This window comes from Melospiza georgiana, chromosome 2 (genome assembly GCF_028018845.1).
Source record: "Melospiza georgiana isolate bMelGeo1 chromosome 2, bMelGeo1.pri, whole genome shotgun sequence".
NCBI classification, from domain to species: Eukaryota; Metazoa; Chordata; class Aves; order Passeriformes; family Passerellidae; genus Melospiza; species Melospiza georgiana.
Window position 1 is genome coordinate 92612753 of NC_080431.1, and position 24658 is coordinate 92637410.

General features: G+C 41.5%; 2 protein-coding genes across 2 annotated transcripts in view; one reads left to right on the forward strand and one right to left on the reverse strand.

Annotated features, from left to right (window-relative positions):
• Positions 1-11271, forward strand: part of MYH15 (myosin heavy chain 15) — a 62841-nt gene extending 51570 nt beyond the window's left edge. Inside the window, exons 35-44 of the mRNA XM_058044739.1 lie at positions 419-543; positions 1904-2019; positions 3979-4171; positions 4838-5041; positions 6055-6180; positions 6567-6737; positions 7229-7333; positions 8579-8674; positions 9181-9318; positions 11140-11271. Coding sequence (XP_057900722.1) covers positions 419-543; positions 1904-2019; positions 3979-4171; positions 4838-5041; positions 6055-6180; positions 6567-6737; positions 7229-7333; positions 8579-8674; positions 9181-9318; positions 11140-11157 — 1292 coding nt within the window. The 3' untranslated portion in view covers positions 11158-11271. The remainder of the gene's footprint in view (positions 1-418; positions 544-1903; positions 2020-3978; positions 4172-4837; positions 5042-6054; positions 6181-6566; positions 6738-7228; positions 7334-8578; positions 8675-9180; positions 9319-11139) is intronic.
• A 2080-nt stretch (positions 11272-13351) lies between these two features.
• On the reverse strand, positions 13352-24617 carry HHLA2 (HHLA2 member of B7 family). The gene is made up of 7 exons (XM_058044748.1): positions 24501-24617; positions 20648-20743; positions 19191-19511; positions 18483-18743; positions 16431-16721; positions 14344-14435; positions 13352-13468 (listed from the first exon to the last, which is right to left on the reverse strand). Exons 2-7 carry the CDS (start codon positions 20709-20711, stop codon positions 13433-13435), a joined length of 1065 nt encoding a protein of 354 aa, XP_057900731.1. The 5' UTR covers positions 20712-20743; positions 24501-24617; the 3' UTR covers positions 13352-13432.
• Positions 24618-24658: the final 41 nt, after the last annotated feature.

Below are 24658 nucleotides of genomic sequence, written 5' to 3' on the forward strand. Positions count from 1 at the left end.
CTGCCAGTGAATGTTTTTGCACATGGAGACTGGTATGGCCAGAGCAGAGAAGGCTTCCCTTTGCCCCCCTGTCAATGAAACTCACTGGCAGATGACTCAGTCTCAAGGGAGGAACAAGAAAGATGATAGAGGTGCAGTGGATGAAGCCTAAACAGCAGAGCATGGTGTTCCTAACCTGCAGATCATAGATAAAAACTAAATCACTATAGCCACTTAAAAAAGCATTCACAACAAAAGCTGAGCCTTCAAGTTGTTCAGGTGAAAAATCTTGCTGTAAGTGAAAGTAAGGCAGGGCTCTTGTACAGAGGAGCCCCTGAAGTAGCAGTTTGAGGCATAGGTCCTCTATTCACACTCCATGAATTGCAGGATGTTCCAAACTCTCTGTTTGCTAAATCCATCCATTCCTCTTCTGTTCCAGAGGAGATTTCTGATCTGACCAATCAGATTAGTGAAGGAAACAAGAGCCTCCATGAAATAGAAAAAATCAAGAAGCAGGTTGAACAAGAGAAGTCAGAAGTTCAGCTGGCTCTGGAAGAAGCAGAGGTAAGGAAAGAAAGCTCAAGGGAAAAGGGTGTCTTTATCAGGATTTTCCATCATTTTTATCTGCCCTACTTTCCCAGAGCATGTCTTCCTTCCACAGGTCTGAGATGTGGAGAATGATTATATACTCTGTCAAAAAGCTTCCCTTGCTGGGAAGAATATATCAGTTTTTGAGGGATCTAAGGGGCACAGTTTACTTTCCTGGACTGTGTGGAATGGCTTTCTAAAACTCAGTGGTATTAGGAACTAACAAAAGTGATGATGTATCTTACTCTTAATGTGAAAGAAATGGATTAATGCAGATTTTCTCCCTTTCTTGTGAATTTGAGCCTCTGGCAGTCACTGCTGATGAGAAAGAATTTCCATGTGCCTTTCTCACTAATATGTTGTGGCTCCTGGTCATGATGTGTGTATTTGACTGACCTGCTGCATGTTGGCTGGAGATCAGCAGGGATTTTGTACAGCTTTGTTTTCACAATCCTCATTCTGTTTCCCTATACTCTTGATGGAAGACTAGCTAAGCTTGTGCTAAGCTTGTGCAGTTCCACCCTTCAGAGAACACCTCCCACAATATGATGTTCAGTTCTGTGCTTCCATTCCTGTTCAGCGAGAGCAGCAGGGAGACAGAATGACACTGAGCCTGGCTTATGTGAGACCTGAAAGCCAGAGGCCTTGTTATTTCTTTATGGGCTGTTAACTACTGCTTAGTAGTTCTATACACTTCTATATGTGAGAGAAATGCGGGAATAAAGACAGGAACAAATCACTCCTGTTTCACAGACTTGTCTTCATGATGATTGGAAAGAACGAACAGAAAGTTTTTGCATTTTGTCATATAGAGCTGATGTCTGTTATTTCTTTTCTTGAAGTCATCTTGCCTAATAAGATTATGTAACTGGGAAGTTTCCAACACTTTGTGATTTGCAGAGATTTTTGTGAGCGGGAGGGGATGGATGTGTGGATGCCTTCACTCTCCCAACAACAATCTTGTTTTAGCTTATCCCTGTCCCTTGCAAGTCTGTGAATTTCCAGAGTATCTGTACAGAGGTGTGGTGTTGATGTCAAAACCATGCAGGCAGAGCTGAAATGTTGGGGTGTTGTTTGGGTGGTTTTTTGTGAGTTGTGAACTGTTGAACAATTTGTTCTCTGAGGATCTTGCTGCTCAGTTTTCCAGCTGTCAGGTTGCATTAGAAGGCAAATAAATGCGTTGTTTTGCCATGTAAGCTACTTGTGCCCTTGCCTAGAGAGAGGAGGAGGAAACAGGAAGAGAAGTGTGAAGGGATCATGTTTGTGCTGCTGTTTGTAGTTTGGGGGAAAAAAAATCAATTCCTGGTTTGCAAGCTCTTGGTGTTTTCTATTTCAGGGAGCTTTGGAACATGAAGAAAGTAAGACCCTTCGTTTTCAGCTTGAACTGTCTCAGGTGAAAGCAGAGTTTGAAAGGAAACTGACAGAAAAGGAGGAAGAAATGGAAAATATAAGGTACTATGCAGGAAGCAGCATGTTTAAGGGAAAAGTCTGAAAAGACTGGAACTATTCTCAGGACCCAAGGCAGTTAAGCACACCACAGGTAGTTATGTCAGCATAGGCAGATACTGTCCATAGCAGAAACCAAGACACCTCTGACTATCTGCCAAAGGCTAGCCCTGCCACATTTCCCTTGCTCACTTCAAATATTCCTGTCAGATCAGTCTCTGACAGTGTACCATTAAACCCATCATGCATAACACACCGCAGCTGTAAAACCTGGATGGCATAATCAATTTACAGCAGACCAGGGCCACTAACTCTGTATGTTGACAGTATGGAGGTAAGTAGGTCTACAGATCCACACAGGATCTCCTAATCCTGTGTGGGATGGCTGCCTCCCAAGGGGACCCCCAGGCAAAATCAGCAGTACTTGCTTCAGTGGTGCTCAAACCCATGTCATCTGAGGGCATTTAGTTAATTTATGCAATTACAGCTACACTGAGTGAGGAGCTTGTATTATGTGTACACCATTTGGGTAAGCAGTGAGAATTGCAGACATGTAGAAAGTGTGAATGAAACAGGAGAGGAACTTGCAGGTAAGATGGATAAATAGGAAAAAATGGAAAGCAATTAGGTGAGAGAAGGATGGGTCTTTTGTCTCTCTCCTCCCACCCAGCAGAAAAGCAAGTCTAAAGAGTTATACCCTTAAGAGGAGGCTGTGCTAGCCTATGTGTTTGTGCAGTTGCTCAGCAAACTTTGGCCTTGAATTAGTCAGTGTTGTAATGTCATTAATTCAAGAATCATGTTATTGGTTATTGATAGGCTAAAGGGTAGGGAAGGGGAAGTCCAAGGCCCACCATGGCCAGCATACCCAGAGGGATTGATATGTTAATTGCTTCAAAACCAAGAATATTTTGGCCCTTTCACCTTCTGGTGTCCTGCAGATGTCTGGATTGCAGAGATCTCAGGACAAGCTGTGCTACTCAGTGCATTTTGCTTCAGCTTCCCAATGAGTTCAGCAGACGTTCTGTGTTGATTTCCGGGAATCTTGGGCAGAGTTCAATATCTTGCTGAAGCAACAAAGCTCTCAAGTTTTATCTTGTTGACTTGGTGATTTCCCAGAATTCCTACACTTTCAGCAGAACTTGGCCAGCAGTGAAATAAATGTTTCCATGCGTGTAATATTCTGTGCTTTGAGTAACTTTCTGGTTGTAAGAGAGCAAAACTTTCATTGTAGGATTTCTCTGTTACAGAATCAAGAAAATCAGGCTGTTTGTATCTGCTTTGTCTTTAAATTGACATTAAGCTGCCTTTCCCAGGGGGACCAGGCTGGTGGGTTTAATCACTTCTAAATTTAGATGTCCGTAACATAGATTTGTATGAATGAATCATTCCCCTTAAAATTAGCACAAGAAAAGTTTTTTCAACATCTATTTTAAGATACAACAAGTTGTAGCTTTTACTACAATTATCTACATGCCATTTACTATAAAGAGCACCTAGAGCTTAGAACATAGCAACCTAACTTCAGATGGATTAATCCCCTCCACTAATGCCTTCAGCAAAAGGCTGAGATGTAAATCGTTCCAGGAAATTATTCAGTAAATATTTTACAAAGTGACTGTTGGGCTGGAAATGCCTCTTGTCAAGTTCAAATCCATACTTGCTTGTGTTTACAAGAGCTGTGAGTTCACTCATTGCTCCAGTACTGCCAAAGGAAACACAGAGAAGGATGTTAGAGTTGCATGCAGATCAGGAGTTAGCTGAGGGTGTGAAGCACACCAGCCAGTTACACAGCAGTGAGGCACTGCAAACTATGCATGCTATGTAAGTGTGCTACCTATGTCACAAGTCAGAAATACACTATTTCTGGAGGGCAGACACTTCAGAAAGTAAAGTACTGCTGCAAGTACTTCTGTGACCCTGAACAGAGAGGAAAATCATTCCATTCACCCTGCATGTCCTTTTCAGGAGAAACCAGCAACGTGCCATAGACTCACTGCAGTCCACCCTGGACTCTGAAGCCCGCAGCAGAAACGAGGCCATCCGGCTTAAGAAGAAGATGGAAGGGGACCTCAATGAGATGGAAATCCAGCTCAGCCATGCTAACAGGCATGCTGCAGAGGCATCCAAGTCAGCAAGAGTCTTGCAGACACAAATTAAGGTACTGGTACCCCCGCAAGCATCCAGCAGTTCTGATAGGCTGGGTTCCCTTGGTACAGACCAAACCACCAGTGGTGATGGTAATTAAGAGAGAAGCTGCTCCCAACAATGCAAAGGGAAAGCCTTGGTGATCATGTCTAGCATACAAGAATACTAAAATGTGGATTTCCTCTCAGACATGCATACAAGCTAGACGAGATCCAGTCATAAAACCCTTGCTGGTTGCAGCCTGTTGCAGGGGCAGAAAGCTAAAGCATGAGGAATTGAAAACCTGTGATTTTCGTGTGAGCTTGCAAGGCTTTTAAAAGAAGCAGAGAGCAAGTGGGTTCTTTGGAGTACAGGGACTGTGTGTATATTTAGCTTTGTTGTTTGTGTAAACATTTGTAATAGCTTAAAAAAAAAAAAGTGTTTCTTGCCAAGGCACCTCTTCTGTTGTCTCCTATTCCAGAACCACCAGCTCTTAGAGATTTGAGAACACAGATTTTTTTTCCTTCGTTGCACCACATACCACAAAAGCTATTCAGCTTATGGTTTGGAAATAAAAAAAAAATAATAATAAATTTAAAAAGCACTGAAATTTTTGAGGTTGATCCCAGGTAGCTGCTGTAATCTGCTTCTCTGATATAAGGACACAGGCTTGAAATGGGGTTGTGTTGCTTTATTTTAGGATCTTCAGGTGCAGCTGGATGACTCAGGACATGTGAATGAAGATCTGAAGGAGCAGCTGGCAGTCTCTGATAGGAGAAACAACCTTCTCCAGTCAGAGCTGGATGAGCTGAGGGCTTTGCTGGACCAGACTGAACGGGCAAGGAAGCTGGCAGAACATGAACTGCTGGAAGCCACTGAACGTGTGAACCTGCTTCACAGTCAGGTTGGCTTTTTATGTGCCCTCTCCCTCACTGGTTAACCTGAGCCTTCTCTGCCCCTCACTGACACTGTTTGTCCATGGCCACCACAAGTCAGACACACCCTGGCATCCCTCCAGAGGCAGAGGAGTTAAGTCACTCTGGGGATGTGCCACCTGACTCCAAGTTAGCTGGAACAGATGATTCATCCAACTGCTTTAAACAGCTTCCAGAAAAAACACTGATGAAAAATAAAAAGAGTAAATTTGACTTCTTTTATTCTTCCCTGCAGTAAAACCAGTTTCCTGCTTTAGTTAAGCTGTATCCTGGACAGTGAGGCGTTTCTCTGGAGAACAATGCAGGCACTGCTTTTGTGATGTTACTCAGCAGTGAAAAACCAGGGCTGGACTCTCATGATAGGGAGATAATGCAGGGCAGGAAACCACAGGAACCCACCTGCAGCAAAGTGCCCTCTGTGCCTGCAGGTCTCCACTGAGATCAGCCTTTGGATGTTGTCCAGGTGGATACTGCCATTTCTAGGGTGCCATGGAGGGGCATGTCCTGACTTGACAGTATTTTTACTAAAAACCAAAGCTTCTCTTCATCAAATAATGGTCACAAAGAAATGAAAATATGCTACAGGCTGGCAATGTTTTGCAGTGTTTTCTCCAGTGTTGTCTCCATTGGTGATGTTGTTTTATTCACCTCACTGGCTGATTAAGGATCATTAATTTACCAAAATGAACAGCCTTATTAATTCTTCTATCTCAGCCTATTGTTCATTATTTTATCTGAATCAAAAATCTGAATATTTACAGCTTTGAGAGTATTTTTAATATTTCTTCAGTTTGAAGCTACCTATGCTGGTCAAGGCAGCCCTTACCACATACCTGTGTCTCCATTCCCAAATATTGCTCTGAGTAATCCAGAAGTGGCAAAAATCAGGAAGCCTTGGTGTGCTATGGTATTTAGAGGAATTGTCTCTAATCATCACTTTTCCTCCTTTACCACTATTCATTTGGGGAAAACTTAATGAAAGAACACAAGCCTGATCAATCAAAAGAAGAAGCTGGAGGGTGACATTTCCCAGATGCAGAATGAAGTGGAAGAATCACTCCAGGAGTGCCGGAATGCAGAAGAAAAAGCCAAGAAAGCAATCACAGATGTAAGTAGGCTGGTTCCCTGCTCACTTCTTTTCATACCACAGCATCTAAGGACACTGTAGTGTAGTGAATGTCACAGGCTTACTTGTAGGCATTGTAAACAAGAACCCCAGTGGTAAAGCACAGGGGTAAAGAGAACAAGAAAGAGGGAGAGGTGGAATCTTAAATAAAGCGTTAGAACAGAGAGGGGGAAAAAGGACTCCAAGGTTTTTCTATCCTTCCATTTTCTCTGTCCAGGCAAGGTATGCACACAGAAAGTATTCTGTGGAGCTTTGGCTACAGTGAATAATCCAAATAAGGGATAGCTCAGGACTGATCTTCCACCATTTATTCTAAATCATAATGCAACAGCATACAGGATTTCCTGTAAAATATGGTTGTTTTCCAGGCAGCAATGATGGCTGAGGAGCTCAAAAAAGAGCAGGACACTAGTGCTCATTTAGAGAGAATGAAGAAGAACATGGAGCAAACCATTAAAGACCTCCAGAAGCGACTGGATGAAGCAGAACAAATAGCTCTGAAAGGTGGCAAGAAGCAGATCCAAAAACTGGAATCCAGAGTAAGTTTGTGCTCCAACTTCAGACCACTGCCTTCTGCTTATAGAATTGGCACCACATCGGTAGCCTAGTGCTGCCTGATAAGTTCACAGAGGCCGAGAAGGGGTAGTATGGACACTTTCCTCTGTTTCACAAAATGCAGGTGAACAGTTCTTGGAGACATGCTTCCCCTTCATTATCCAGCTATGAGCTGCTGACCAGCAGATAAACAAAGCCCTTGATTAAAAAATAATTAAAAGCCCCAGCACTTAAAAACAGCAAAAGTGTCTCTCAATGCTTGCTTTGGTTAAACATTTTTGGCCTTTGCACATGTCTGCACCTCTGACTGATGGTGCAGCTAGAATACTTTTATGAAAAAACAGAGTGCAAAGGTGACATTTTGATCACTTCCTGAAATTTGACCCTATGGAGATACCTAGCATTTCTTGAACTGTGAACCAAATTTGTACTGCTTTACATATATGTAGCATAATGGCAAGGGGTTTTTTTGCAGGTTCGTGAGCTGGAGAATGAACTTGAGGCTGAACTCCGTCGGAATTCAGATGCCCAAAAAGGAGCCCGCAAGTTCGAGAGACGCATAAAGGAGCTGACTTACCAGGTATGCAGTAACCACCAGGCAACTGGCAAAACACATCACTAATAGCCTCAGGGTTACAGTGAAGGAGGATGGATGGCCTTAGTCAGAGCTTTCTGATTGCTGGAAGCTTTAGACACAGGAGGAACGTCTCCCTACGGCTTCCATCACAGAATGCTTTGGGTTGGAAGGGTCCTTGGCAATCATCTCATTCCAATGCCCCTGCCGTGTGCAGAGACACCTTCCACTACACCAGGCTACTCAGAGCCCCATCCAACCTGGCCTTGAACACTTCCAGGCATGGAGCATCCACAGCTTCTCTGGGCATCCTGTGCCAGTGATCATCATCCTCTTGCCTGATTTGCAGTAACTAATGTTAGAAAGCCTCTGTTCCTGGGATTTGGACATTTTTAGCACAGTATTAATATGGAACAGGCTTCAATGTAGACTGTTTACAATGCAAGGGAAGAAAGAGCCCAGCTCCCTCTCAGCTGTCCTGCTGTTGCTAAAAGGAGCCAGAAGGACTCAGTGGCTCTAATGCCCTGCTCAGCGTAGGGTTGCTGAGTCCTAGGCCTCTATTACTGAGCAGCAGGGTCTAGTCTTGAGCCTCCTGCAGGCTTGCTAACAGCTGCTCATGCTGCTTGGCCTTCAAAAAAGGCCTGCAGCACAGAGCACTTACTTACCCTTTTTCTTTGAACAGTGTTAAGAAGATAAACCCATCCATCTGCCTTAGGAGATTATTTAGCCTCCTACCTGTTGTTTTACTTTGACTTTTGTATCAGCTGAAGGTTGTTTTCTTTAATGCAGTGTGCAGGCAGAATTAGCTGGTCCCTCTGCTTGTGGAGCATGACAGCTTTTTTAACCAGAAATGCCTGCGAATCAAACTTCAAATTATGCAAATTACACAGTTCTAGGCTCTCCCATATCTGCTTCAATATATAATGACATGCTTTATAATGACAAGCATGCTCCTCACCCCCGAGCAAGGAACTCTGCCTGTGTGTATCTGCACACCTCTAAAAGTGTGTGCACATATATATCTTTCTATACATTTATATAAAATGTATATACATTTATACATGGGAAGGGTAATCTCAGTTTTCACCCCTACACACTTCTTCAATGACGATGTAGAAATTTGGACATGGCTAGTTTGTGCTTTGAGCTATAAGTTTCTAAAATATATAATTTTTATAATAATTATTGTATTGTGGTAGATGCTTTAAGCCTTTTTACTCTATCAACACAATTAATGGCGTTTTGATACAGTCAGAAGAAGATAAGAAGAATCTTGCCAGGATGCAGGATCTGATTGACAAGCTACAATTAAAAGTGAAGAGTTACAAGCACCAAGCAGAGGAAGCTGTAAGTAACTATCTGGTCCTTTTTACCTCTGAGAGATGTATTGTTCTAAACCTACAATGTTTTATCCATAGAAATTTCTAGTACAAAGACACATTTTGTGCCCATAAATAATTATTTTCATATCTATATAAGCCCTGCATATAAAACTGTATTTGTATTATACATAAAGTAAAATATACAGCATATGTGTTGATTATATTTAAGAAAAAGTATTCCATTTTATCCTAAGATTGCAGTATAATTTGCAAGAGAAGGGGAGGAAGGGAACAAACAGCCCTCAGCCCCTCCTAGCCCCTCAGAAGACACATTAAGAGCCTCTTAGTTCACTTAACATGGAAAATGCCATTAGAAATACCAACTCTGTAAAACAACAATCTCAGTTCTGCAGGAGGCAAGCCCATACAGCTGTTACCTACTCATGCTGAGCACTTTCCATCCCACTTGAAATTAAAAGCTTTGTTTCATGTGGACAGGAGGAAATCAGCTGCACTCTTTTTTCTCAACAGGAAGCTCAAGCCAATCTGTACCTCTCTAAGTACAGAAAACAGCAACATGATCTGGATGATGCTGAAGAAAGGGCTGAAATAGCTGAATCTCAAGTTAATAAGCTGAGGAGCAAGTCAAGAGACATTGGCATGAAAAAGGTATGGTCATATGTATGGGGTAGATGTGAGTGTTTAACAGACAATAGTGGGTCTTCTGTATGTGTTACATCTCTGAAAGTCGTGTAGACAAGGATAAATTCTTGGGTTTCTACATTTGTTTTGTTTCGCTCTGCCCTTTATTTTAATATTAACTTAACCCTGTAGGACAGCAATCTGACCCTTACACAAAATATATTTTCTGTATTTTTGTTGTCATTTAACATCTGTTCTCAGCAGCAGAAGCAGAATTGGTGGTTTGGTGGGTTTGTTTTGGGTTTTGGGGTTTCTTTTTTCAAGGAATATTAAAAGACTCCACCTTTTTCTTTCCCTGATGATGGAGATTTCTATGTATGTAATAGAGCCTGGGTATTACCACATTAGATATTTTAACACTGCTCTTTCAATGAACTTTTATTGATTGGAAGAGCTGGATGAAAAGAAAAGAAAATATTGGTGATTAGACACTTAGGTGCTGGGAAGTAATTTGTGATTAGAAATATATTTGTGGTGTTTTGCACTTGAACTGAATGGTAGCAGAATGTTAATGAAACTAGAAGGCACTTAAGAACTTAGTCTGGAACTGAAAGCAAACTTATCTATGGTTGCCTTGTGGCAAACAGGGCAAAGAAGAGTGAGGTTGTCACTTTTAGGAATGATAGATTAGGAGCTGGGTCATTGCTAAATCTATTTCATTTGCAAGTTTAACAAATTTCCATGCTTAACATCACATATGTTTTATGGAGTTGATAGCTCCCAAGCTAAGAAAGGGGAAAATGCCTTTACACTCTTAATTTCTGCTTTTGTATTGGCCTAATGAAATTACCTTTGACATTTATAAATTACTGCTGCTCCACCATCCAGGGAAAAGACACATTAAAACCACCTGAATATCTGGTTCATCACACATTTATGTACAATGGAAGCAGTACTGCAATGGAACCTCAAAAGATTTGCAGCTTTTAAGGATAAAAAATTTCCACAGATTTTTCTAAATTATTCTACCCCTACAGAAAAAAAAAAAGAAATCAAAACCACTATAAACTCATTTAAAGATTCACAAAGCCATGGCATCAAATAAACACTGTACACCATGAGAGTAATTTCTTTTTTAAAATACTGTTAAGGTTGCTGTTTACTTCCTGGACCTTACTGGTAACCTCTTTCTGCTTCAAAAATGCAGAAGTCACAGAAAAGTGGATGCCTGTTTTTACTAGTCAGATGCTGTTTGCCAACACCAACTGCAGCTCTGACAATGGAGCAGAGTGTTGCCAAAAGAGGAGCTCAGTGGTGCACGCAGCGGTGGCAGCTCCACAAGAAGGGTCTTGTGGCAGCAACTGTAGGAGCTGCCAGGAAACACATTCAGGTGGAGACTGTTGTCCCAAAAATCACAACATCTCCTCTGGGGAGAGAAGGGCACTGCAGAGACTACTTTAATCCTGCAGCATTAGAAATACTTTGTATTTCTAAATACTGCTATGAGTACTTTGTATTTCTAAATACTGCTATGAGTATCCATTTCCTGGATACTCTGGGGAGTGTGTGTCATTCAGAGCACTATCATCAATTAAAAAAGGGTTGTAGAAGTCCTTTGCCATCAAAAGGATCTATATAATCTAGAACAAGGACAGGATGCCTGCACTGTTAGCTGGAATAAGATGGTAAATGTTGGCCAGACTGCTGCTAGTCTATTTCAGATACAAACTGGTAATACCAGGGAACAGAAGCATTAGTGCAGCTTTTGTCACTTACTTGTGAACTTACACTAAAACCTCTTGACATTTCTATTTTTAACAGTTGCATACTATCTCAATTGCCTTTCAGGTTCATGAAGAGGAATAAAAAAGTCCAAGCTGACAAATATGAGAGAAAATACTTGACATAATCAGGCACAACTGAAAGCAGATGTAGAAAAAATAAGCACTTACAGAAATAAACATCAAGTGAAAATCCAAATAGACTGCATAGCATATTTCATTCATTTATTTGTGTTTTTATTTTGCCAAGCCTTAGGGATCAATAGAAGATTGCATCTCGCCAACAGCCGACTTCATTATGTTGGAACAAATCCTAATTGGCAGATCTCTGACAAAATCAAAACTAAGGGCAAATCCAGTCATGCTGCACAGCCTCATGTATTTCATATGCAGATTGTTAAAGCAGCTGTCCTGCTTTATGAACAGTACTTCTCCCTTCATTCTCCCAAACCACACTGCCACTCTTGCTCCCCCTCCCCTTCCTACTCCTGGAATGGAGTTGGGAGTTGAAAGTACAAAAGGTGAAAAACCACGGGCCAAGAACAATTTCCTGGAAACAGCAAAGAGATAAGAAAATTAATAGTAACAGCAACAATATTAATTTTTAAAAAGTATAAAAAAGAGAGGGCGATGCACATGCAGAAATGCTCACCCTGGACCCCTCCTTGAAGGAACCTGCACAGACAGTCCCTCTCCCCACCCCCACCCCCAATGAAGTGGGGTGGCATCAAATAACATTAGGGTTCTGGTCATGTCCCCTCATGGCTATTGCAAAAAAATAGCCCTGTCCTGGCTGGAACCAGGACAGCAGCACAGATTAAACCTGTGGAAGGGAGAGCCCTTAAAGATGGGAAAACCCAGCTTCCATTTGTCCTGCGTGTAGGACCCTGAGTTTTATAGAAGAGAAAGTAAAGATTTCCATATGAACAGTCAATTTGTAAGTTTCTACTACCACCAGTCAAGAGACTTCTCTTTGCCAGCTGCATGACAGGCACAGGAGATGGTGTCAAGGGACACCTCCCTGTGGCTCAGAAATAAAGAACTCTTTTCAATCTTGCCTTTAAACAGGGAACTGGTCCATGGCGGTTTAACACCAGCCAGAAAATTAAACTCCAAATAAGCCACTCCCCTTCCCCCCACCCCTTTCTGGCAAGAGAGAGACAAAGCAAGGACTGTGGGTTGAGATAATTTACTGAAAGTAAAGAGGAACAATGTTAATAACAAAAGTATACAAGAAGAGATGCTTTACCCATACAAAGGTGTTCACCTCCTCAACTTAGTTCCATATGGCTACTGGGACAAAGACAAGATGGCGGACACTTCTCACAGGTTGTGTCCATGCTGTCCCCTGGGACAGGAACAAGATGGCAGCCATTCCAGTGCTGCCAGCTCAACGTGTTTTTCCAGACTAGGACAAGGTGGCAACCATTCCCACACATGTGGCCCCCAGGACAAAAGCAGGTGGGGGAGGCTCCCACATTTCCTATCCCTGAGCCCAAGACAATGGAGAACAATGACAGATAAACCCCCAGAAGCTGGATCGTCCATGTCACACGGTTCATTTTCCAGACCACTGTGCTAGGCTGTGTTTGGCAGCATTCAGCTTCTCACACCTCAGTCTGCCACTGTTTGGTTCCCCACAGCTGCTCCCACTCAGACACTTCTCTGCTCTCCCCACCACTGCCAGCCCAGCATGCTCTGCTGGGCTCGGACTTGCCACTGTCGACAGCAGACATGGTCTTTACTTTAACATAAAATACTAGATGAAATAAAAACCAGTAAGCTCTCTTTTCCTCACCCTAAAAAAACCCCACCAAAACTCAAAATTTAGGGATTTCTTCTTCTCTGGAAACTTCTTTGTTCCTTTAGGACATCCAATTTTGCATGCTGACTTGTCACAGAACAAGTGGGAGCTTCACAGAAGCCCTGCCTTAGCCTCAGATTTTTGGCAACAGCTTAAATTTAAGAAATCATTCTGGCCCACAGCTTCTAAGAATGGCAGATCAGGTCTATTTATAAAATGAGTTATTTATTGAAAAGATAGGAGGTAACACATAAAAGGTCTTAACCTGAGTTAATTCTGACACAGTATAAAACAAAAGAACTACCAGTAGATTACATAAAACAGTACATGATATCAAGCTACCTATATTAAAACTAGCAAAAGAAATAGTCAGCCTCCAGAGGAATAACAGCAAAGCAGGTGTCCCTGCTCTGAGGAGAAACTCCATGATTCTAGGAAAATGTGCAGAATATTTCTGCTTACAGTAACTCAAAGGGGAAGGTGGTGGCACTCTTTGCTCTTTTCGTCACCAGTCTCAGGAGTATCTGTGTGCAGAGAGATATTTTCTTCCTGTACGTCAAGGTCTCTGTATGATTCCTCTCTTCTTTTTTTTCTAGACAAAATAAAAATACTTATAAGAACTACTGATGTGTAAAATTAATCCTCTAGTGGGGGAACAAGAAAAAGACACACTCACCATAAAGATAAGTCAGCATTTTCCATTTTAGTTTTATCTGAGTAAAATAAGCATGCATACAACAGTGCAGAAACATTCCTGGTTTTTCCATCTAGCCCTCCATCAATGTAACCAGAGCTGAATTAACCTGTCAACTGTTTCACTTCCTGTGATTATGATATGTTTGACAGCCCAATAGGTCCCAAGATAACTTAATCTTGCTTAAATTGTTTAGACAACTGCATCTCAAAGTATATTATCATCTCTAAAGCATGTTACAACTGTTTAATAAGCAGTATGCAAGTGAATCTCTGTGTAGAGAGAAAAATGAAAAAAGACTGAGGCATAATAATTTCAGTTTTCTTTCTAATGTATTTTTGCTGTACCTCAAGGTACCCATAAAATGCCTCCTGAAGCTTACCAAATTCAGATTGTGACAAAATCTTCAGAAAAACATTCAAGGTCTGGATTTAGGTACTTCCCTTCAATTTGAGTTGGGGGTCCATTTTGAGGAGGTGGTCAATGGATTTCAATCTCCCACTGCCAAAATTACCTTTCTTTGGACTTTACTCCTGGTGCCCCTTGTCCAGACAGCCCGTTCACATTGGGATTGTCTTCCCTTTTCTTAAAACAGAAGATCAGCATAAAAAACAATGCTAACAGTGCAGTTGTTTAATCACAACTGTCTAGCTACGGCTACTAATTATCAATTTTTTTAAAGTTCCAAAGTTTGGCTCAACTCTTATTCAAATCTTGAGAGGCTTGGTATCAGCAGTATCTTAAAAAATAAGTACTCTAATGATTGTACATACCTTGAGATAGCAAAGTACCGCTGCTATTGTCACCACTGCCACCACAGCACAAAGCACTCCTAGCACAATTTTCCAAGTGTTACCTGAATTTTCTTTAAAAATACAAGTACAAAAAAGAAGGGCTTATTATTCAATAAATATATCAAAGGTATGATTTTTTTCTTATTTATAATCTAAAAGGTATGATTTAGGGAGAAAGAAACATTACAAGGAAACTCAGACAAGGACAACAATGTTCAATTTACTTGACTCATAGTGAAAGACTTTGAAGTGATACTTTACTGACTTAAGTGTGACTAGCTGAAAGCTGATTATTTTACTTAATTGTGCTGATAGCAAATTCCATGTGTGCTCATGGGATAGGATTTGACAACTTCCCATTTAAAACCAGTCAACTGCCCAGGGTGCTGGGCACTGTCTCCAGGTACAGTGCTCAGTGCCATTAGCACTACTGATTTACAGTAGAGGAGCTCTGTAAATGTTATCCAGCCTGGATCTTAAATTTCATGACTCCTGCTGCAAAATCTTTGCAACTTTAATCTGAAACATTGCCCTGCTCCATAGTGCAACCATGGTGCACTATGCCAGGTGGACACAAGAAATCCTGAGATGAGTGAGTGACAACCATGGATTCCACAGGAGATCAAAGCCCACCTAGAAGAAACCTCTGCACAGCACCAAACTGTCAAAAGAACTGCATGGCCCTTCTACCTCAGGTTGTCTTTCCCCTGCTGTGTCTTGTCCAAAGAATTTGAAAAATTGTGTACTCCTCTGGAAACTTCCTGTGGATGTCTGGAAAACAGCTAAAAAATAAGAACTGCTAAAACAGCATTAAATCTAGTCATTGCCTTTAGCTTGACTCTGTAACCACATGCAGACTATGTTTACATCTTGTAAATTCCTTCAGAAGAGCAGCTTTAAGCTGCAACCCTTCCATATGCAGGAGAGATGATTGTAAATTTCTTTTTTCCCCTCAAAAGCCTTCTTTCCAGTGGTCCTTGGAAATCCTTCTGATTGTTCAGCAGCTGCTGTGCTATGGCTGCTATCCAACGTGGATAGCCCATTCCCTACTGTCTCCAGCCACTTATCTGCTTTCAGGCTGTGCTGAAAGCCACAAAGGTACTCATCTGTAGTTATTATCACTTATTCTACTCCCTTTTCTGTCGTCTCTATTTTTCATGTCTTATTTGCTTGGCTTGCTTCAAGTTCTCTTCTTTGTTTAGAAGAGGTGTCCTCTATTAGTTCTCAATCTTTTTGGTGATTGTATGTAATTGTGTGAAATGTCTGTGTGCTACTGTTGTATGTGCTACTGACAATGAAATAACTGTAAGTAAGATTTCACAGCTGGGAATTTACTATAGCTCATAAAAACACAGGCATGCATTTAAACATATATATCCCCAGGCCTAAAAAAGGCCTGCTGCATAGAATTAAAGCTTTGAAAATAACAACTGTGTGTTCTCAACAAGCTTTCTTCTGCAGCCAAACTTATACCACAAGCTTTGGGCTTCCCATCATCTCTCTGCTACATTTAAAACTATGTTTGCTGTCAGCAGAGCGTTTAGGACAGAACTCTGAGAGCCCTGCTGTGTTCCCAGCTATGAGAGCAATTGGTGACAACTGAAGGCACTGAAGGCAGACTTTGATTTTGTAACCTTTGTCACAATAAGCTGCTGACTGAAAAAAACAAACTTCTAGTCTTTAAATAAACACATCGTTGGTAACTTTCTTTTTTCTGAGCCAACAAAAATAAAACATCTCTCTTCCACCCAACTGTACCAATCACACCAAATTACACAAAAATAAGTGCATGTTGCATCAGCAGAGCGAGAACTGGCAAACAACTGTCACTGCTGTCCCACTACATTCTCACCCAATTCATGTAATGAAGGCTGAATCCATTCACAAAGAAAAGCACCTTCCAGTGGAGCCAATGTCCCTCCTCAAGGGGTATATTCTGAACTCTAGAGCTGTTTCCATGACTATTTTTAATTCATTGTTGTAGTATTGATTCTTTTTATGTAATGATTATTTTTGAGATTGGTTCCTGGTCCTCATCCTCTGAAATGGAAGGAGTGGCAACTTACCGACATGCAAAGTTGTCACAGCAAGTTTTGTGTAGAGAGGTGTTGAAATATTACACAGATATTCTCCACTGTCGCCTGCAGTAAGATGATCCAGCCTCAGCGAAAAGTCACTTTCATTAAGCTGGACTCGAGGCTGGTGAGAGTGAGATGTGCCATTGAAGGAGGCCAGGACTGAGGTCACTGCATTTCTGTGCAATGTCCAGACAACACTGAAACCATCAGTGCTTGCAGTGTCAAGGCCGTGTTCACAAGCAATTACGGTGCTCTCTCCTTCCACCTTGGGCAGGTGGTCTGAAACAGATAAAGAACTCTCTGCACTTTTTTTGGAAAATACTGTGAAGGTTATTTGGACATTCTGTGATTTTTTTCTTAGGTTTGATACTACCATGAGCAAATACAAAAATATATTTCACTACTTTGATATTGCATTCAAATATCACAGTACGCTTCTAGAAGCAGAAGCATTTGAAGATTTTAAAAACACACGTATCTTACACAAAAATCTAATTGGTATTGGCAATATTTATGAATATCCTTTTTTTAAAAATTGACTATTTTTCCTCTAATTGAGGGGCTCATTAATAGAAATGATTCAGTCTAGTCTGTGTAAAACAGCAGGAAATTCCACATGCTGGGAGCAGAGAGAAAATGGAACTGATCAGATAACTGCACACCTGAAGCAAATGGATAAAACATAACATAATTTAACTAAAAGAATAAAAAGATTGTATGTAGTTAGAAATAACTTTCAGTTATTTCAGTTATGGTGAATTTAAGTACTTTACTTGTCCATGTTGAACATTTAACAAGTAGTAAATAGCTTTAAAAAAACAGGAAAGGGAAGGAGAAGGCAGGTAAATGGAATTAACACCTAATATATAAAATACTAATACAAGACAAATAAACATCATATCACAATTATGGATTTGACAGCAGGGATTTGACACCAGTGGTGGCTGGCAGTCAGCTGGAGAGGAAGGTAATAGATTATTTTGACATGGTATAACTACACTTGATTTCTGGGGGGGATGGTTAATGAACAAAGGTGTGGGGCTGAAAAATCATGAAGACAAAGAAAACCAGAATTGTACCCCACACTGCTACTACAGAAACAAAAGGAGAACAGTTTGTTTTCAAAATGTTCTACTGAGGGGTTATATGGATGCAGGGAATTGCAAGTATGTGTGTGACACAGTGCACTTGGTAGCTACTAAGATGCCATACTTGCAACCTTCCATATTGTAAGCAATGCCATGTAAATTAAAAACTGCACTCTTGTTCTGGAGCTTATGCAATGGGTTAGGCACTGAGAGTGTCGGGATACACTTTAGGGGTAATCAGGATAGTGGAAGCATCCATGCACATCTCACAAGAGAACTGCTCTTGCATTGCTCTTCCTTCAACTAAAAATATTCCCTAAGAAACAGGAAAGGTTGAAAACCACCAGTTATCAACTCAAAGTGAATTTCCAATGAAATTCAGGAGGAAGACAAAGCAGAGTTGAAATTTCATAGTCCTGCTTTTCCTTAACTAAAACAAACGGGCTGCTGTTCACTAAAATGCAAACTGTTTGCTGCTCCCCACGCACCCAGCACTCAGAATGGTACTTAAGGATGCATGTGAAGAGAAGTACAATGAAAGGATCAAACAGATCATATGCAGCTAGAGCAGCAGGCAAACTTTCACCTCCCTCACAGAACCCACATATTCTCCAAGGTTTCCATGTATTTTGTCCTATGGGCAGAATTATTTTGTTGACAGAGGGTGAAGTTTGTTAATTAGGCACCTCTTAAAATGTGAAACTGATATAGAAGAGATGTTAAGAGTAAAAGTAACTTAGAGAAGGGTGAGCTAGCCCCTCTCATTCCTACTTCTTGGAAGCAACTGGTAATGCTGCCTTGAAATCCTAACACATGCATTTCCAAGAGAAAGGTATATCCATTTGCACTGTCCCATATCCATGTTGCCCCACTGCAGAAAGACTGTCTTTAGTTTGACTCTGAAGCCAGCAGTGAAATTCAGTAACAATGCTCAAAGAGATTTCATTCCTACCTTGCATCTTCCATTCAGCAGCCCACACTTCATGATCCAAATGAATATGACATTGGTAAGTATCTGTCACATTTATAATGTCCTTGTCACTTCTAAGAGAATAGAGAACTCCATTCCTAGTTTCCTCCCGATCTGTCTCCTGGATGTATGTACTGCCCTGTACCCAAGACATAGTTGGTGCTGGATAAGTGAGAAAAGCATAGCACTTCAGTCTCCTTTCTGTGTTTGTCTTTTGGTATTCCAGTGCATAAGAAGAAGGAGCTGTAGATGAAAAAATAATTTTAAAAATAAATCTTACTACTTACAAAATGGTTTTTAACTTGAAGCGATTACTCTTTTAAAATACCATTGGGGAAAATGAATATAGATGAGAACAAAACTTCATCTGTGTTTGATTTCAGAAGAAAGCACAGCTACTTACAAGGCCAAGATATGTACAGTTCTGAGAAGCCACATTATGTGTACCACATAATTAGCCCTTAGAAATCAACGTGCTGTAGGTTATGAAAACAAGTGCTGCACTAAAATTTTCCAATCCATCTTGCAATATTTCACCAGAGGAAAAAAACTGCTGCATAACACCATCAGGCCCAAAAGGTGCTCTGCTGTGTTGGAAGATTTTGATTCCATGGGAGAAACTCAAGGAAATCTGCTGGTGCCATTCCATTTGCAGTGGTGTGATCCAAGGGTTTTTGATGCCTTACTGACCTTTAACTCGTAGTTGCACTTCCACTTCTGTTTGATGTTGGGCTGTTCCCACGTAGCAGGTATAAGAGCCCTGGTCAGTCATGGTCAGGTTACTAAGTTTCAAGGAGGCATTTCCACTAGGGATGTTCTCATGGAAAAGGTGTGTTCTGAGTCTGTAATGTGGATCTTGTGCTCCCAGCTGATCCTTCTGCTGGTAGTAACTGTGCACATTTTTGTTCTCTTTGCTCCAGTGAATTACTTCATCATGCCCAGGTGTGAAACGACAAGGGAGGATGCAATCCTTGGAAAAAAGTCCTGTTACTTCTTCCTGTTCTGTAAAACCTAAAGCCCATAAGTATAAATGACTAAGTTTAATCCAGTCTACAAGTATATTTCTGCACCTATTTATCCCTGACAAAAAAATGCTGTTGCAGGTGTGCCAAAGTCTCTTTAATGACTTTTCTGTCACATGAGTCTCTTGGGACAGCAAGGGTGTCCATTCAGTTTAATCAGGATGACAACACAGAGCTCTGCTCGCTGAACTTCTAATCAGTTTATGTAGGAATCCCAAGTGAGCACCTACATACTCAAATCAGCACACTGCCACCTTACCACCTGAGCTTCAAATGTGCTCCCACACTTTGAACCACATCTTTTCCATCTTAGACTTTAAAAGCCTTTTGAGCTGCAGCTTCCTACATGTTCAAACATTCACAGTGCCATGCTGCAATGCCCCGTGTTACCAACCACCCTCACACAGTGCCAAGCAGTTGTACCATCACAGGGAAAAAGGACATGGCTCTGCAACTGATGGGAAGGACAGAACTTCCTGAAACAGCTTTGCCACCACAGACAGGATGAGGAAGCTCTGTCTCAGCCCCTTGAGATAATTAAGGTGTGCATTCCAAAAACTGACACAAGTGGTAGCATCTCATTTCTGTCAACATTTAAGTTAGGCCTTGCTAGCATACAAGAGAAATTTAAAATTAATCTTTCAAAAAACTGACTGCATTGACTTAGCATCATCACATTGACTTTTTGGCCAAGATCAGACAAGCTGTTAGGCTGGTAGTGAGTGCCCAGGGGCAGCTGCCATCTCAGACATTCTGGTCCCATCTCTAGCTCATCTGGCAGAACAATCCAAATGACTTTTCCTTAGTCTTCTCAATGCAAAGTCAGTCAATTTGATGCAAAACATTTTCAGTCTGAACTGAAAAGCACTGCCTGCTGAACCAGTGGGGCAGAAACATTGGCAGGTAACAGTCTGGGGGCTCAATGGCCACAGCCATCCATGCAGCCACCTGACAAGCAGTCCTTGGCTTCAGAAGTGTTTCCCAAACTTTCCAAACATTTCCCAAATTTCCAACATTTCCCAAAATCGATTCTTTACCTTAATAAACAGTGTTTGAATTCACTAGCTCTTCTTAATAAAAATTTAAAATAACGGTATTTTTTATTATTTTTCAGCTACAACCTACCCCAAAGTGTAGCACTGATGTGAAATACACAGATCATGACAGCTGGTATGTTCTGTCCTTTCATTTTTCTTCATTGGTTCGTAGATTCAGGTCAAACTGGCAAAATATAAGCAGGGGATAAAACCTGTTTAAATGCGGATAAAAGACATGTCCATATGTAATTTCCTTTCTACAGCTTGCAAAGGACTATAGGCCTTTGTATCATGTTTTTGTTTGCAACAGACTTGGTACAGATTTTTGACATTTAAGTCATTCATTATGTGATCCTACACATTACATAGTAGTGGAGGCTCACTCATTACCTTGTAGCCCCTTGCAGATTGATGCTGTATTTTTAATAAATAGAAAGTGTTTACTATCAGTGTTATTGCAGGGCTAGGGAAAATTAATCTTCCTCATTCCTGAACAGGATACCAAGGAAATATGGTCAAGTCAAATTTGCAAAAGTATGTAAGATATCCCTTGTCAAGCCTGATTTTCTTTGCTTTTTAAAATATTTTTCTGATTACTGCAATATTTGACTTTCTGGGGTGGAAAATTGGATTGCATTTGCAAATACTGCAGATACTGAGAACTTTTCACACTTTTTACACTTTCAGAAACATGTGCATGGAAATTTAGGGTAGGAATGCAAAGGAGGAGACTCTCTCATCATATCTTCTGTTTTGTCAGACAGCAATGAACTGGAACCTCTCATGCGTAACAGAAAAAGAATAACCTTACTGTAACTATTACCTGAGTGGAGGAAAATGCAGTCTTATCCTAAAATACAGCATACCCCAGTGGAGAAATTACCTCATGAATCAAGTAACTTGAAAAGTCTTCAATAGATTTTCCTAGTCCTTTTTTTTCTCCCCAAAAGGCAGCTATAGGTACCACTTCTAACCGGTTTACCCAGGCTTGCTAGCCTGGCCTTTTAGTATTCTGAATCATTTTGACTGGTCTAAGACTATATTTGTGGTGGACGTGAATCCTAAATCCTAAAGATTTTTGAGTATTATTTCTTTTGAAAAGGTAGTGTGCTTGCTTTATGTATTCTCACTATTCTTTTAGGAGAAAAAAACAGAACAAAAAAACAGAGGCACCAAAACATTAAATCTGAGGCAGAAATAGATGCAATGGAAAAATATACATCTGATGTATAATTTTGTTCCATGTCAGCAACAATTGCCAGTATCTACTTTCTTTACCCCTTGCACTGGCAAGTGGGGCACATCATGTTTTATTGGATTTTTTTGCTTATTTACCTACACTTCCAGCTTGATCAACAAGATATACTGTGCTTGATGTTTGAATTTCAGAAACTGCAATCAATGCTGTATTTCCCTTAGTGAGGGATCTGCCATGTTTAATTGACATGCCACCCTTCACTGGCAGTGATGCTCTGAGAGTAACACGGTTCCAGTGGTACCTCTGTGATGCCTTTGGGGGCTGCATGGACGGTGCACACTGACTCCCACCTTCTAGCTGTGCCCCATAACCTGCTCCAAAATACAACAGCTACAACTACTTAGCTGAAAAGTTTCATGTTCAGCACAAACTGTAGCTTTGGATCTTCCCATTAGAGAAAAATGTATGCTGGTCTGTGGAAAAATATGAGTGTAGGTTCTGGCCAGTCTTTTCAGCAAGTTCTGGAGACTTACAGGGGTAAAGTGTCTGTATGCTGACTGAACAAACATGCAACAAACAATGCCTGTTTGTCACAGATGTAAGTGGCACAACCAAGAAGTCATGCCCTAAGGCTTTGTAGTGAAATATCAATATGAAATAATGTATACAGACAGTGCACAAGTAGAATTAAGTTCACTGTAGTCATGTCAGTTACTGATGGTCTAATTTTCAGGAGAATTATTTCATACAGAATCACCACAGGCTCAACTGGAAAACAGCTCAGCCAGGGTTCCTGAGAGCAAGGCAAGGTGCTAAAATGCTTTTCCAAAGACATACTGAACAGCTCAAATAATGGTAGGGGGAATGCTGCATTTGCTTTGGCCACTACAGGAAACAAACACATGCTTTCTCTTTCTTGGGTTAATCAGTGACCAAACTGTATCCAAGTATTTCCCCATTTCTGAACTCTGCAGTTAAGCTCAAACCTGATCAGGGCACTCCTGCAGCAAACAGCCACTGGGATTGGTGGCTGCCCAGTGTACTTTGTGACCTCTTTGAGAGCTGGTGTGCAAATTGAAATATTCTCCTTTCACATAAAATTTATTTATTTCAGAGTACAAAGGATTCTATTTATTCCTTTTCAATGCAATTTAACAAAAACACATTTCAAGCATATACACACACTTACAAGGACTGGGAAATACTAGAAGATTTTCATTTTTACCAACAAGCAAACAAGAAAAACAAGCATGTAAAATTCTCAAAAAGACATGTTAATCACATACTGCTAAAATCTCCTGCCACAATGATACCAGCTTTCTAGAATTTCCTCACTGAATCTTCAGATGTCCCACAGTAAAACAGAGAAGTCGTTCTCTGCCTCCCCACAATGAAACCCTTACAACTTAAATGCTAACTCCATACTTCAGTTGTTGAGAAATACTCCGAATGGAAGAAAATTTCCACAGTCTCACTCCCTGCTGATCTTTGCCGCTCTCCAGCTGCACTCTGACCCACCCGCATGGCTCAGGGCTCGAGCAGCTAACACAGAAATTCGTGCAGTCCCCTTGAGAGAAGCAGCTGTTTTTACAGTGAGATCTACGATTCGACACACGCAAAGATTTCACACCCTCTATGTTCTCTTCTTTGGGCTTAAAAAATATTTTCTATTAACCGTTTATTTTGCCAGGCAAACCCAAAGTTCTTGCAAGCTCTAACAGGCTTACAGCAGCCACGACGCTGCTCCCAAGGCGCTCGGGGAGGCAGCGGCAGCGCCAATTCCCTCAGGGGCAGAGCGCCGGGAGCCAGGTCACATCCCCCGGGCTCAGGAGAAAAAGAACGTAAGGTAAAAGTAATCATGACACCCTTCTCAAGAAGCTGGTCATCTGAAACAACAGGTAGGTGCCTAGGGCTGCCTAGGCTGCAGGGTTAGGCAATTATTTTCTAACAGTAATTTTCTAACAGTGACTTATTCTCTCGGGACAATTCAAGATTTGTCTGTGCCATGTGGTTTCCAGCAGAACAAAACGACTCAAGTATTTTCGGGAAGAGGGCTTACAAAAAACTCCAAACAAAATAAAGGGAGAAGTGGCAGGAAAGGGTGTGTCCCCGCAGACTTTGGTAGTGTTAGGAGCAGACAGGCGAGGTGTATCTTGCATTAACTGAGTCATTTGGGTCGGAAAAGACCTCTGGGATCATCGAGTCCAACCTTTGACTGATGAAATTCTGAACTCATCATGGCATTAAGTGACAGGTCCAGTCGTTTCTTGTACACTTTCAGGGATGGTGAGGTACCTGGGCAGCTCATTGCAATGCTTGAAAACTCCTTCAGGGGGGAAATTCCTCCCAATATCCAATCTAAATGTCCGCTGGCACAGCTTGAGAGTGCGTCCTCTTGTCCCGTTACTAGATAGCTGGGACAACAGACCGATCCCCACCTGGCTACAACCTCCTTTCAGGAAGTTGTAAAGACTGCTAAGGTCTTTCCAGAGCAACTCCTGATGGGACCTGCACTTCACACCCTTCACCAGCTCCCTCTCCCTTCGCTGGACGCTCCAGCGCCTCAAAGTCTGTCCGTAGTGAGGTGTCCAGAGCTGGACACAGCATCCGAGGTGCTCCACCAGGGCCAAGCACATTCCCGGGAGAAGGAGCTTTCCAACCCGCTGTCCTCCCCGCCCCGCCCCAGGGCACGTCCAGCCGGGACCCGCAGCTAATGCCACAGCTCCTGGCTGCCCACACTCACTTTTCCGCACCTCCGGCAGAACACCGCACCTCAGCCCGTGAGCTACCGCCGCTGCCCGTTCTACACCTTCCCAGAGCGAGGCGTTCCGAAGTTTGTCTTCGGGAAGGGATAAAAGTTTAAAAGTTCACCAGCTCCGTCAAGTGCCCCAAGAGCTGAAA

Coding starts and splice junctions, on each gene's coding strand:
- HHLA2 (XM_058044748.1), bottom strand. CDS start 20,711: ATGAAAGGACAGAACATACCAGCTGTCATGATCTGTGTATTTCACATC. Junction 19,512..20,647: donor CATCAGTGCTACACTTTGGG/GTAGGTTGTAGC, acceptor TATGGGCTTTAG/GTTTTACAGAACAGGAAGAA. Junction 16,722..18,482: donor TGCTGAATGGAAGATGCAAG/GTAGGAATGAAA, acceptor TATCTGTTTCAG/ACCACCTGCCCAAGGTGGAA.